Genomic DNA, 14909 nt, shown 5'->3' with positions numbered 1-14909 from the left:
TTAGGTACGGAGCCCCGCAGGGGACATGGGAGAGAAAAAAATTAGGGAGAAAATAAAATAAAATTAAGACGGACTTTTGCGAGATCTCGCAAAACAAACTCGGGATCTCGCAAAAGTTTTAGCCGCATTCTTCGGAGGCCGCCAGCTCGAAGCCGACCGGGAGGTCGAGGCACGATGTGCCGGGAAAGCGGTGTTCCTCCCAGCTGTAGTAGGTCTCGACCTCCCGTTAGCTTCGAGCTAGTGGGTGTCAGATCTCCAAAAACGTCGGAGCACTTTTGCAAATATGTGATGTCTTGTAAACCGAGCAGGTATCTGACGTTTACACAACTACATTCACGCCTCAAAATATCTTAAAAGTGTATTTTGTGACCCAGAAAGAGTAATATTACAACTAAGTAGCTGCCGCTATTGTTCGAATTCAACTTTTGCGAGATCCCGAGTTTGTTTTGCGAGATCTCGCAAAAGTTTTGCGAGATCCCGAGTTTGTTTTGCGAGATCTCGCAAAAGTCCGTCTTAATTTTTTTTTTCTCCCTAATTTTTTTTTCTCCCATGTCCCCTGCGGGGCTCCGTAATTAGGTACAATTAGAATGTAATATTCATCTCCCTTAAATAAACAGGCATCCAACTGAGAAAATTAGCTTTTCAACTTTGCGACTCATTTTATTTCTCTATCTGATAAGAAAACCATTCGGTCAGACAGTTATTTGTTGTGAATGAAATACAGTTTCAAGCACTTTTAAGCACCACATTTGAAATTCAAGCACTTTTCAAACCTTGAAAAGTGTATTAAAATTCAAGTATTTTCAAAGATTTCAAGCAATTGTTCGAACCGTATGTATGTTTTGTCTCACCTTGGATGCTCCTCTTGAAGAAGGCCTTACACCCCTCACACGACCAGACTCCATAGTGGTAGCCTGAAGCATAGTCATGACACACAGCACAGTAGTGGAGGTCTGCCTTCCCACCTGAAGACGCCATGCTCTCCTCGCTCTCCTGGGAGCGCCTCCTCACACTCTTGCTAACAGACAGTTTTGAGTCATGATTTCTTCCCAAGACAAAAACATGTAGATTAAGTATGCAAAACAGTTGATTAAAAGTAATACACAGTAATAAATCACTGAATCAGTAATGTGATTACAGATGATTATTTTTAGCTTGCTGTAGCTTTAGTTGAAAAAGAAAAAACTGGAGAAAAAGGTTACTAAAAACAGCTGTTCAATAAATAACAGGTTAAGTACTAATTGAATAATCATTAGCTGGCCAACTACTGATTAAAGAGCACAGCGTAGTCAAGGTGTTGCGCCCAGTCCTACCTGGTTGTTATAACACTGTCCCACGGAGTCTGGGCTGACTGGCCTTGCTGGGATCGACCCTGGGGGCAGTGCAGCGTAATGGGCGTCCCCACACGGCTGTAAAATAAAGAGGCGCTCAGAGACTGATGGACAGAGGAGCATTCAGAAATGCTCGGACCACCGTAGCTGAAGATAGTTGGACTGTAAAAAGGTATGGTGGTGAAGTCATGGCCGAGGTCGGTATATGGTGAGCGGATACAGATGGGCTGGCTTGTTTCATGGGACAGACCAGGAGAAGAGGAGCCGAGGATCGGGGAGAGAATGCAGCTACCAGCTCGGCTGGAGTCGATCTCCTCGAGCTGCAGCAGCTTCTCAGGCGAGGAGGCAGCGGCCATCATGACACCAAACGCTTCTAATATCACTTGAATTACTACATTACCGGCAACTGGAAAGAGTCGCCAAAAAACAACAGAGCTAAGAGAGCTACCTCAGAGCTCACATGGTCAAAGCTGAGAAATGGATTTTACTTTGCTTTCTGCTCGGCATAACTGAATATCCTCGTGAAACAGTCCAGAAGATGGAGGTTTACAGGAGAGGAGTGTAAGACAGGGTAGGAGGGATGTTCACTATTCCTTCTCAGTCCTGCCATGGGTTTTTCATCAGTAAAAGCAGCAGAACTTTCCACCTGGACAAGAAAGAAGAAGGGACAGGTTGATATATTGAAATACACGGCATGACCTGCGATTGTAGATGAAATAAATATATTTCATTTACAATCTCTTCTTTTAAACTTTGGTAAAACTTCATACTTAGCTCCCCTGATAATATCTGAGTACAATCAGTTTACAGAAAAAAAGGAAAAAAGTAGAATCAAAAAGAACGAAAAGAGTGGGAGCAGTAGTCCCAGCTAAGCCTACCACTCCCACTCCACAAAGAGAAGCTACAGGGTGTATAGATTTCTCCAAACACTGCACATGGCATGCACATAGGAGGAATTCTAGTGAAATTCCTGAATCACTGGAACTGGTGCAAAATTGAACCCTTCTAACTGTCTGAGCCCCTCGCCCCATCTCTAGGAGTGAGCCCACACACTCTTCAGCGGAAGCTTACTTTTGCACAGTGTAGTGGTTTATAGGGCTGTGCGATATGACCAAAATCTCATATCCCGATATAAGAATTCTATCGTCCGATAACGATATAAATCACAAAAATGTAACATTGTCTGTAAATTCTGTGAATCTCGGGCAGCTCGACTTGCGTGAAGTGTTTCCAGCTGCGCGTCCTTTACCCGGAGTCGAGTGTTTTAACCGATGCATGAAACTATACATTTATAGACACAAGTTGTAAAGGCCGCCGTTTTCTTTGTATTTATTACACGGCGTGCTGCGGGGAAAGCCTGTTCTAACGTTTGAGTCTAAGGTTTATTTTTTACTTCTCATCTGTAAATAATCTGCTCTTTCACGTGATTCAGTTTATTTTGAAAAGTCTCAACAGGATCTTGAGCTTTATTGTGAAAGGTGTATGTGGAACATAAACAAGCCACACACGAAGGTGTTATCGTCGCTGTTACTAACGACAACGCATAAAAACAGGCGCTTGTCCGTCAGTAGTGTGGTTATATTACATATAAGAGAAAGAAAGAACTTTAAGAAATTAATATAGCCACTACAGTGACCATCAGAACGATGAAAAAATATAAAAATGTCAGCTCTAACGATCAGTAGACGCTACAATTTCACTTGCTTCTTCAAAACACCTGCAGTATCTACCAAAAATGGTGAGAGGAAAAAGAAATTGTGATTTATGATGCCCTGTGGACAGAAACACCTGAAAGATCAATAAATGCAGTGCGAGTGCACAGTAACGCACCACAGTGCAGCCCAAGGACACGTTGGTTTACTCTTACCACATCTGATGAATCAAATCCAGCAGTTAATCATTCCTGAATGGCAGGAGTCTGTCTTCAGTCGCTGGTACACAGTGTCTCTACCTTTGTGGCATAAAGCCCACACCTGTAAGTCATTACTTATCCAAGAAAAACGCCTGAATTAATCTCAGTAAATATCAGAGAAGAGTAACAAACTCGATAACCCGTAGGAGTAGTTGGAGGCTTCTGCTACAAGTAAAATGAGCACTGCTAAAGAAACGGCAGTAAATGGACTCAGAGCTTCAACTGTCATAAGTGCCAATTAATTATTTGGGACAGTTTGAAAGAAACCAAGGTGAATTCTCCTTTTTATAACATGAAATTCAACCATGCCTGCAAATGCCGTTCTTACAGCTGTGAAAACATAATGAAAAATGAAGGCAGGGAAACACAAAATAATATTTTCATCAGTGACCTCAAGGATTTATTACGAAGCATGAGAGTTATGACCTCTACTGTGGAAGTTTTGCAAACAAACTTTTCCGATGATGCCCTAAAGACATGTAGACACATTACAGGCCACTGAAGGATGAACAATTTACATGAAAAACACCCAGCAGTTGAGAGATTCATCCAATTTTGGTTTGATTTGTTAAAATTATTTTCAAGATAATCTATTATTTTGATGACTATAAACAAGTGGGAAAACATCTAAAGACGGGTTATGTACCTAGTTATGTGGTACAAAAAACATAAAATCCTCACATTTATAAAGCTCAAACCTGGATTTCTGATTTTAAAAACTCACTAAAAGAAAGGATCGTAAAAACTGTTTCCAGTTTCTGTTGATTAATTGAATAATCATCAGCATTAGAAATTTTTACTGTGGAAAAGTTCTCGGTTTCAGACAATAATGCACAGAGTAGTGTGTTATTCTCTTGTGAAACAGTTGTGCTCAAAATTTAAAGCTTTCAGCGTGCGATAAATTGGAGTCCTGCGGTGTTTGAGCTGTTGTTCACTCAGTTCTTCCTGCCTCATTTTTTTATGTGAATGTGCAACTATTTTTTCTCTTTTGACCTAAATAGCAGGTAAAATTCACACAGTACATAACTTTACTGAGTGGATAAAATTCTTTTATTTCAAAGTCAAAGTCCGAGGATGTTTTATGAGGTATGGAAGAAGCCGACTGGGGATGGCTCTGGTTTGCTCTGATATGGTTTAGCACCTGTTTAATGGTTCATCTGAATTTTTTATTTTCTTGTTTGAAAAGCCAACATTTGTTATAAATACAGGGGTCTTTTAGCCTTTAGGTACATAACACTTCAAATCCTGCCCCCCCCACACACACACTCTGGACCCCCACCGATTCGCATACTGCCAGAACAGGAGCACAGAGGATGCAGTCTCCATCGCACTGCACTCTGTCCTCTCACACCAGGACAACAACAACAACAACACCACGGTGATTGGCCTCATCAACGACAACGATGAGGTACAGGGAGGAGGTGGATCGTCTGGCTGAGTGGTGCGACACAAACAACCTGCTGCTTAACACCGAGAAGACCAAGGAGCTCATCGTGGACTACAGGAGGAATGCTGACCCACATCCACCCATCTACATTAAGGGGACGGCTGTGGAGCGTGTGAGCAGCTTCAAGTTCCTGGGAGTCCACATCTCCGAGGATCTCATCTGGACGACCAACTGCTCCAAGCTGGTCAAGAAGGCTCACCAGTGCCTCTTCTTCTTGAGGACTCTGAGGAAGAACCATCTGTCCTCAGACATCCTGGTGAACTTCTATCGCTGCACCATCGAGAGCATCCTGACCAACTGTATAACAGTCTGGTACGGGAACTGCTCTGCCTCGGACCGGAAGGCGTTGCAGAGGGTTGTGAAAACTGCCCAACGCATCTACAGGAAGCGGTGTCTTTAAAGGGCTGGGAAAAATCACCAAAGACCCCAGTCACCCATCACATGGACTCTTCACCCTCCTGCCCTCTGGGAGGCGCTACAGGAGCCTCCGGACTAAGACCACCAGGTACTGGAACAGCTTCTTCCCCACAGCTGTCAGACTCCTGAACTCTGCCTCCTGACACCTGACTCACATTAAACACATGGACTGGACATACACACACCCACACCCACAACCACCTACACCCACAACCACCTACACCCACACACACACACACACAAAATGGACAACTGTACCCTCATACACACAATAATAACAACATGGACTGAACCACCACTCACAACCACTAACACTTTATATAGCCTCTGTAGAAATTATCCACATATCTCACTTATCTTAACTGCACTACTTTATAGTTCTGTGTAAATAATCATTCTGTACAATGCAATAAATTTTAATTCAACAACTGTTTATAACCTGCATATCTCATATTTCTGTATAGTTTTTTATATTTATATCCTGTTCATAGTCTGTACATACTTATAGTTATAGCATATTCATAACATACTTCATACCGTGTACATTATAACATACTAGAGCAGGGCGATATGACCAAAAATATTTATCACGATATACATTTAAAAATTTGCGATAACGATATAATTGACACTAGACAAAATACTTTACAACTCCACAACTTTATTTGTGCAAAAAAACCAGCAATGTATTTTCACTTAAACAAGCAGCTGTTTTTATGTGCATTAAAGTTATATAAAAATGTAACAGTGCAAATGCAAATTCCTTGCTGATAGTTTAACCAAAAGGCATTTCCAGTGGAAACTGGCCGACATATCCTCAGCATAACCATGTATAACATCCACAAAACTTAAAAAGAGGTTATACACACACAACACGGTAATATTATGTTGAAGCACAGTACGTATCACTCCGCGAGGCTCCTGCCTACGATAGCCGTAATGCTCCGACAATCCATCAATCGGTGCGGGTTCATAGCTTAGCAAAGTCATACTAAAACATTTGACAGATTTTCGAGCGCCGTGTACGACATAAAATCGTTTCGAGGTCAGTAAACACAACCAGAATTCATACATAAGGCACGCAGGATTATAAGGGGCACTGTCGATTTTCAGAAAAATCAAAGGATTGATTTTAAGTGTGCCGTATTTTCCAAAAAAACACGGTAATAACGACGGCCCGCTAGCATGCTCTACCAGAAATAGTGCTTTGTTGTGTATCTGACGGACGAAAGCTAAACCAGTTCCACACCACTGAAGTTGTAGCATTTTTACAAACCAGTTCTGGTTCATCCGTTTCATTCAACGATCCAGTTTCGCTCTTCTCATTCTGCGTCGCCGCCATGCGCTTATGTAAACATAGGCACTGCGCATGCGCGTTTTACCCATATTCTATCGCGATATTTCATTTTCCTATCTTTGCCCAAAATTACACCGGTATTACCGTGAACGGTATGATATAGCCCAGCCCTATAATCAGAATCAGAATCGTGTTTATTGGCCAAGTATATGTGCAGACACATACAGGGAATTTGGTTCCGGTAGATGGTGGCTCTCAAGCACAGCAATGTAAATCACACACACACACACACACACACACACACACACACACACACACACACACACACACACACACACGTGTCTATATATACACACATTACACATACATACACAAAGCTGTGTAAACCAACTATAAATAACGAATCTAAACTTATATACATAAAATACAGAAATGAATGAGGTGGAATGAATACTACAAAATGTACATAAGGTGCAGTTGCAGTCTGGCAGTGGGAGCAGTGTGACAGGTCAACTGTTAAGAAGGGAGATGGCGAGGGGAAAGAAACTGTTCCTGTGTCGGGTGGTCCTGGTCTGCAGGCTTCTGTACCGTCTGCCAGAGGGCAGCAGATCAAAAAGTCTGTGTGCAGGGAGTGAGGGGTCTGTGATGATTTTCCCTGCCTGTTTCCTGGTTCTTGAGAGGTACAGATCCTGGATGGAGGGCAGGGGGGTGCCGATGATCCTTTCTGCTGCCCGTACAGTCCGCTGCAGTCTGCTCCTGTCCTGTTTAGTGGCTGCTCCATACCAGACTGTGATGGAGGAGCACAGGACAGACTCAATGACCGCAGTGTAGAACTGGATCAGCAGCTCCTGTGGAAGACTGTACTTCCCCAGTTGTCTCAGGAAGTACATCCTCTGCTGGGTCTTTTTGAGGATGGAGTTGATGTTGGTCTCCCACTTCAGGTCCTGGGAGATGGTTGTACCCAGGAACTTGAAGGTCTTCACAGTTGACACAGGGCTGTCTGATATGGTGAGGGGGAGCAGAGTTGAGGGATGTCTCCTGAAGTCCACTGTCATCTCTACAGACTTAAGAGTGTTCAGCTCCAGATTGTGCTGACTGCACCAGAGTACCAGCCGCTCAACTTCCTGCCGGTATGCAGACTCATCACCATCTTGAATGAGGCCAATGACAGTGGTGTCATCTGCAAACTTTAGGAGTTTGACAGCCGAGTTCTTGGAGGTGCAGTCGTTAGTGTAGAGGGAGAACAGTAGTGGTGAGAGGACTATAACATACCATAATAGACCTATTTCTGTAATATACTCACATATCTATATTATTGCTAATATATATTGTAATATATCTATATCGTGGCTAAAGCACTTCTGGATAGATGCAAACTGCATTTCGTTGCCTTGTACCTGTGACATGTGCAATGACAATAAAGTTGAATTCTATTCTATTCTATTCTATTCTATTTTTTAAAACAGGAAGATTACTTAATAGGACTAGATTTTGCAATCCCAAGTGATTCAGCTCAGTACTTGCTCCGAGTGGATTTTGAGGCATCTGTTCAGTTGGCTCCAAACAAACAGATAAATTACAATGTATGATGAATAGAGCAAAGACCAAAAGCGAAACTAAACAACAAAAACAGACAAAAGATAAAATCATGTTGCTCAAATAAATGCTAAACTTTTTCCTTCTGCAGAGAACGTGTAAATAAGCAACTGTTTAACAGAACATATCAGTATATTTGTTGTTCCCACAGCTTGTTTTCGCTGCCCTTGAGTGTCCAAAAAACATCAGTTACTGCAACGGATTCGAAGGTGAATTTGCCTTAAAACCAATTTGCATTTTCATAAATACTAAATTAGGGCTGCTCAATTAATCGAATTTTAATCACGATTACGATCTGGGCTTTCAACGATCATTAAAAATGACTGAGCCGATTATTAGCCCCTCCCTCATTTATCCGCGACACCTTAAAGGCCGGTCTGTGAAAATATTGTCGGGCATAAACCGGTCCGTGGCGCAAAAAAAGGTTGGAGACCGCTGATTAAGAGGACCCGAGGGAAGCTCGGAAAGCTAAGCAGAAGTTATTTGGAGAGGAGAGTGACTGCCGTTGGTTGAAAAGAGAGGTAAAAAAAACTTCAGTGGTGTTGCACACTATTTTATATTATTTTTTAAAGTCATTGTTAACCCTTTAAAGCCGGTCAGAGCAGCACGCTCCGTTTTGCGTAACTATTTTTAAATCCCTGTAGAACCTGAACCGTGTAAGCTAGCGCAATAATTTGTTTTGCATATGAAACCGGAGGAGTTGTACTTACATCTTATGCCATCAGCTTGTCCTAGGTCCTTCAACATATAGCTTTGCAAAAATTGCATAAAAAGCGCTTGCAGGAACAAAACAGCAAAACACAAAACCAGAAACACGCTTTGCCGATCCGATCAGTTGTTCGTAACACTTCCCACAGTGAAAAAGAGGTCAGCGCGAACTATCGCATGTCCGCCATTTCCTGGCCGAAACCGGAAGTGACGTCATTTTTGCGGAAATGTAGTTTTTTTTACTTGTAGGCCTTAAAAGCCTATACTGGTCATGTTTGACTTTTCTGAATAGTTTCTGGGATGCTTAGAACTCAAATTGCACTGCTGGAAATATTTTATTTTGATGCACCTGCTGTTTTCTTTGCAAATTTGCATCATAGGATTGTTTTTTCGTTTTTCCTGCAGTATATAAAAATTGCTGTATCGCCAAAATAAAACTATGAAGACACTCAAAATAAATTTCCTGTTGTTGTAAACTATTTTTTGCAACTTTTTTGTATTTAAAGTTTTGAGGGATAAACCTCTTAAATTTCTCCAAGTAGAAATATATGTAAAAAAACCAAAAACGATTTTCAATTTTTTTGTAGTTTATTGCACTTTTTTGCAATTAATGTAGTTACTATGGACTTAATGCATACATATTATTAAAATATGGGCTATAACAGTTGTATAGCAACTTGAAATGCTCCCACAAATGGCACTACAACATGTAAAAAAATAATATAAGCTCTGGCGGACTTGGTTCTATAGTAGGTCTTAAAGGGTTAAATAAATATCGTCAAATAATCGAGATCTCAATTTCAGTGAAAATAATCGTGCTTATCATTTTTGCCATAATCGAGCAGCCCTATACTAAATGCAAAAATGTGCCACATGTACTTTGAGTATATTTGGAGATTTTTACAATAACTAAGGCAAACACTTGCTCCCAAATTAGCCTCGACACACAACGAACTGAATGGTTTTTTATAAACATATCTGGTTTGATAAATGATCCACTCCTTAGCTGATGACAGATAATTGATTCTTCTATGGGTTTATAATCCTTTCCTTTCCTGAATGACTGAAAATCAAAGCCTATGAGCCAATTTCTGAGGTTTAAATGCACTGGTTGCCAGCTCATCGGTTTCTCCTTAATACTTGGGGAATGATATATGATTAAAAGTAGATCAATGGATCACAAAAACCTATAAATCAATAACGAGTCGGCATCTGATTACCTGTAATTTGAGGAATGTGTGCTGGTGAAAGCATTAAAGAAGAACAGAGCAGGAGAAGGAGGACTAGTTGTCTTCTTCAACTAGTCTCACAGTGATTCTTGTGACCTTGTGTCTGTAGATGGTGAATGTTCCTCCCAAAACAGATGAGTCACATTAAAAGAGATTGCGGCAAGGTTTTTCTTCTTTAATTACCAATCCTGGCTAAAAGCAGATGTGGAAGAGTTTTTGTTTCCTTTGAAGCTTTGACCTTGCCTTCAGACTTCCTCACTGTTACACTCTCTAGAAGTTGGCAACTTATTGTGGGAGAAAAGCTCCCTGCACATCTTGCTGCCCCTACTATCGGCTCACATGGTTATAAGGCTTTAAATTTCAAGTCAAGCAGTTGGGAAATCTTACTAAAGGATTCTTATTACCATTTCTGCATCTCCAGCTAATTCTGTTACAAAGTGACAGTGACGCCAGGACAAAAACCTGTTGCATCGTGAAAACAAAGGGTTTCAAATTTTAAAGATCTTTGTTGAATGATGAAGCAGATTTATGGCCATCTCTAAAACCTCACTTTCATGTCTTTGTGGGTTTAAAAACCAATTTGATGGGGTGCTGTTTGCTTTAGTCCTCTAAATGTCAGAGAAAAGCACTTGTGTCCAACTGAAGCAAGTATTTATTAAGCAATGGATGTTGTTTTAATCTAAAGGCATCTTAACCAAATAATTCCACAGCACCCATAGTGAGTGACCGAGGAAGCGGTTACCGCTGCACTACTAATCTTGACTAGTTTGGAACTTATTCTACTTCTTTTCTCTATTTTTACAACAAAAACAATTAAAGTGTGAATGCTGGCCCTCTTGGTCAGGTCTCTCTTTCGCCTTGATAAATAAAAGATTAATTTAAAGAATATAAATATTTTTCATTTGCAGTGCATTAGGAGAGCTAAGGATATCTCACCAAAAATGATGTCGTGTGGTGGATTATACAGACAGAAACCTCAGAGACTATGCATCATGTGGAAAAGAAAGCATACCTTCTTTCAAGCCCAAATCATCTCCCATCCAATACCATACTTGAGACTGGTACGAGGATTTTCTGGTTACATGCCGTGTTTCGTTTTCTCCAACCGTGGTGCAGTGAATTATAGCGAAAAACATCTCCACTTTCTCTACAAGTATTGTGGTTTGTTCAGATGCAACTTAGCAAACCTAAGTTGTGCTGTTATTCAGAAAGGTAAGAGGCTTTTTCCTGTCAATATTTACTGGCAGGCCATACCTGTTCAATCTTTTCATCGTGTTCAGTCATGAATTTTGACATTTAGCATGCTATCTGACATCTAGAGTAACCCTTTCCAGATTGATGGGCAGCAACAGTTGTTTCTTCAGGCTCATGGCTGTTGTCTTTCCTGTTTGGCGTTGTTCTAATGCACACCTGAAAAATCCAGACCAGCAAACTGCCAAAAGTTTTGCTTTTATAGGAGGTGCTTACGCCTGCCCTGCTTGTTGATCAGGTAATCCCGGGCATTTGAATCAAGTGCATCTGGCTGCTACTTACTACTTGTATTCTGGCTTAATTTTTGTATCATAAAAAAAAGACACTGTGTAGTATGTCATGTGTTGTTGTACAGCTGAGACGGATTTATCCGTCTTTTGCTGAGGACGAGATTATTTTTATTATATTCTTGCACATAAAACGTTACAGTTACACACAGAAGGTGTACTTTTTCCCCACATGACTCAAGATTACATAGTTATAAATCCTCATAGAAATACACGTGCGTTAAAAAAGTCAAATCAATCTAAACTAGCAACAACACTATCTGTTCCCAATTATTTGTCAGAATAAACAAAATCTCAAGGCCGTGTCGTTCCCTTATCCTAAAACCTTACAGCCTTCCTAAAAAATCAGGAAAAAATGGCCTTTGCAAAAACAGTCCTGCCTTACTGCACACGGCAAATACGTGGGGATGTTGGTGTAGGATAGTGCCAGAGAACGTGCAAAATATTTCACTGAAATGCACCAGGGAAGTGTTCTGTCTCAGACGATATGCAAATACCTTTCAGAAGAAAATTAAACACTTCAGTCGGCAACAATTAGAATGCATAATTTGAGGCTTCTTTGCACCACTTGCTCAGTTAAACATTAATTAACTCAATTACTTAGTCTCCCTGTACACTTTAAATTGATCCAGAATGCAATACATTTGAATCTTCCAGGCTTATTTGTACAACATAATCAGCAATTATTCAAGATGGATTTAATAGATACAAAGGGAGACTTCTGAATTTAGTGTAAGCCAAGACAAAAGCAGTACTAACTTCACCTGCCTGACAATTCCAGATAGATCAACAACAAAAAAGTAGAAATATACCTGAAGATCTGTTCCAATAGAAGTAATAAGTGATACATTTCCCGAGTGGCTGTAGTTATTTCCTTCAACTAATTTGAAGGAACTGCACTGTAATAGTCGGTATTAGCTGTATTGTTATTTCCTATTGGCATTTTAGGGTCCGTAATGAAATGGAAATAGGAAATACTAATCTGTTCTCTAATTATTAGGCATTAAGACAATTGTATGAGCAGATAATAGCATTACTGACTGAAATAAGCATTTCCACAAATAAGACGTCATCTACCTGTGTTAGTGGTCAGTACTTCTCTGTTTATGCTGATTTGTTTTCCTGGCACAAAACGTTAATATTCAAGGGAAAAATAGACAGGAAAAAAAGGTATTGTTCTGCTTCAGTTATCTATCAAATTGCTGTTTTAAACATCAGTATTCCACCCAGGAATTCACAACTGATGCATCCTTAATTTTAACTAACGCTTCCCTCATGCTAAACAGCAAAAACAGTCACATTTGTTTGTATAGCTCTATTCAGACACAAGGAACATGGAGTACCTCAGAGACATTTAAATCATGGCTACAGGTGATACAGGATGCACAATCAATCATGACAGAAACAGAATAACAACAAGTAGAATCGAAGGACAAACAAGACTAGAGTTGTTCCTGTGGTCACAGATCTCTACTTATATAAATCTGGCATGTTAATCCCTGCCGTAGAAGTGATCATCATTGCAAATAAGTGTTGTTTCTTCAAAGAAAAGTCTCACAAAGTGTGAGAGGAGAGCTCTGATCACCTCCCCTGAACAACTTCTGTAACTCAAAAAGTCGATAATAAAACACCACTTCTCTCTAGGTCGAGTCAGTGCACACTGGCCTCATATTAATTTAATTGCTAATATTTAATAGTCTACATCTTGAGACAAGTCAGGGCCACAACTAATGACTGCACTTATTATCATATTATCTGAAATTGTGTGCTGAAGTAAAATTTCCTCATTTTCCTCACCCAGGCTGGAGTCAAAGTAAAGCTATTCAGCTGTCAAAATTAAAAGAGGGATAAAAGCTTGTTATATTTGCCAGACCAAAGCTAAAATAAATGAATTTTAAAAAAGCTTAAGGGAAGAAAAATGACACCAAATCATCTGTAAAAATAAGATCACACAATCTTAAGCTTCACTTCTTACCTGCTGTGCCATGGACCAGATAAGTATAACTGACCTATTAGCACCAGAGCTAACTGTTTAAATAGACGACCCTGGAAATAACTACATATCTTGTATGATATGCACAAAGGAAAGGAAATTCTTCCTGTGAGCTTGACCCTAGCAGAGCAGACAGCTGGCCGATAGCAGCCTCTTGTTTACACAGTGATAAGTGCTTTTTGAAGTGGCCTTGTGTTCACATTAGACTTGTTGAAATGGAAAACACTGATTCTCCACAAAAGTGCACTCAAAATACAGAAACGAGAGACCCTACAGCCCTAATGATCCAAGAATACACTGAAGGCTAACAGACCTTAAACGATAAAGGAACTAGTAAGATAGTTTGCGTATTAATAGCCTCCTTGCAGTTAAATCATATCCATACGACCTTAAACTTTTAAAGAAGCTTTTCAAAGATCGATTACATCCAGTTAAGATCTATGAATGGTTATTTTTAAAATACACTGGTCAGCTAAAGTCCTTAAAAGCCTATGTAGTGATTTCTTGCTGGAGTTTATTCTGACCACCTGTTATCTATGTTATCTGTATTTCATGCGCTTTCTACTACAGGTGCGGGCCTTGTTGCATTGATATTTGACCCCGCAACAATAAATCTGAGGGACAGCGGGGAGTCTGTGAGCGTCCTCTGCTTCAAAACGTATGTAAACGCGTGAAAAATAGTATTACCTGTTCCTTCAGAAACACCAATGGCAGGGGAAAGTTTTCAGGCCGACCCCACCGAGTCCCCTCGTGGCGTCATGCGTGGGTAAAAGTGTAAAGTCAAGTATTAAATAGGGCTGTCACGAACCGCTTAAAGTCCAAGCTCCGAGTTCACAGACAGCCCTGTTGCGCTGATATGAACCGCGGCTTTCAGCTCAGAGGCTAACGACCAGCAGCGTTTAGGGAAATGACTGCAAGCGACAGCGAGTTAGGTGCGGAAGTTCCGGCTGGCGCCTTCAAAATAAAAGAGATAACCACTATGAAGTAAAAACTGAAAAACAAACTGTGGAAAATGACTTATTATATATTTGTAGTAAATGGTAAAATGGTAAATGGCCTGTATTTATATAGCGCTTTTACTAGTCCCTAAGGACCCCAAAGCGCTTTACATATCCAGTCATCCACCCATTCACACACACATTCACACAGTAGTAGTTAATAACTGCTGGATGTCTTTTGATATGAAAAGAAATGTCAAGTTTGCTGTTTGTTTGGTTAGAATTGTTGTGCACTCGGTTACACTGCAGTATGTCTCTAATTGCTTTATTCTCCCATTGCATATAATGAGTCCAAACATTTGGTTTTGAATAGTGTCACTGCTATATGAATGGTTCTCAAGGTCCACCATGAATGAGCAATACAAAAAGAAAGAGTACTGAAATACTGAAAGTGACTTTATTTTCAGCCCTGAAGCAATGTGCCATTTGGGTGACCGAGTAAC

The 14909-nt window shown here is 40.4% G+C and overlaps 1 protein-coding gene across 2 annotated transcripts in view; it reads right to left on the bottom strand.

The window, feature by feature from the left end:
- esr2a (estrogen receptor 2a) overlaps positions 1-14357 on the bottom strand; it is a 30257-nt gene extending 15900 nt beyond the window's left edge. The window contains exons 1-3 of one of the 2 annotated variants that reach the window (XM_085383027.1): positions 14156-14357; positions 1314-1977; positions 852-1045 (exon numbers count right to left, since the gene is read on the bottom strand). In XM_085383027.1, the coding sequence (XP_085239153.1) occupies positions 852-1045; positions 1314-1690 (571 nt within the window). In that variant the 5' untranslated portion in view covers positions 1691-1977; positions 14156-14357. The remainder of the gene's footprint in view (positions 1-851; positions 1046-1313; positions 1978-14155) is intronic. The other variant, XM_085383028.1, reaches the window with a different exon arrangement.
- Between the last annotated feature and the right edge of the window lie 552 nt (positions 14358-14909).

This window comes from Rhamphochromis longiceps, linkage group LG15 (genome assembly GCF_057381845.1).
Source record: "Rhamphochromis longiceps isolate RC_006_pf linkage group LG15, R_longiceps_female_GT1.1, whole genome shotgun sequence".
NCBI lineage: Eukaryota > Metazoa > Chordata > Actinopteri > Cichliformes > Cichlidae > Rhamphochromis > Rhamphochromis longiceps.
This window is presented reverse-complemented; position numbering and strand designations above follow the sequence as displayed.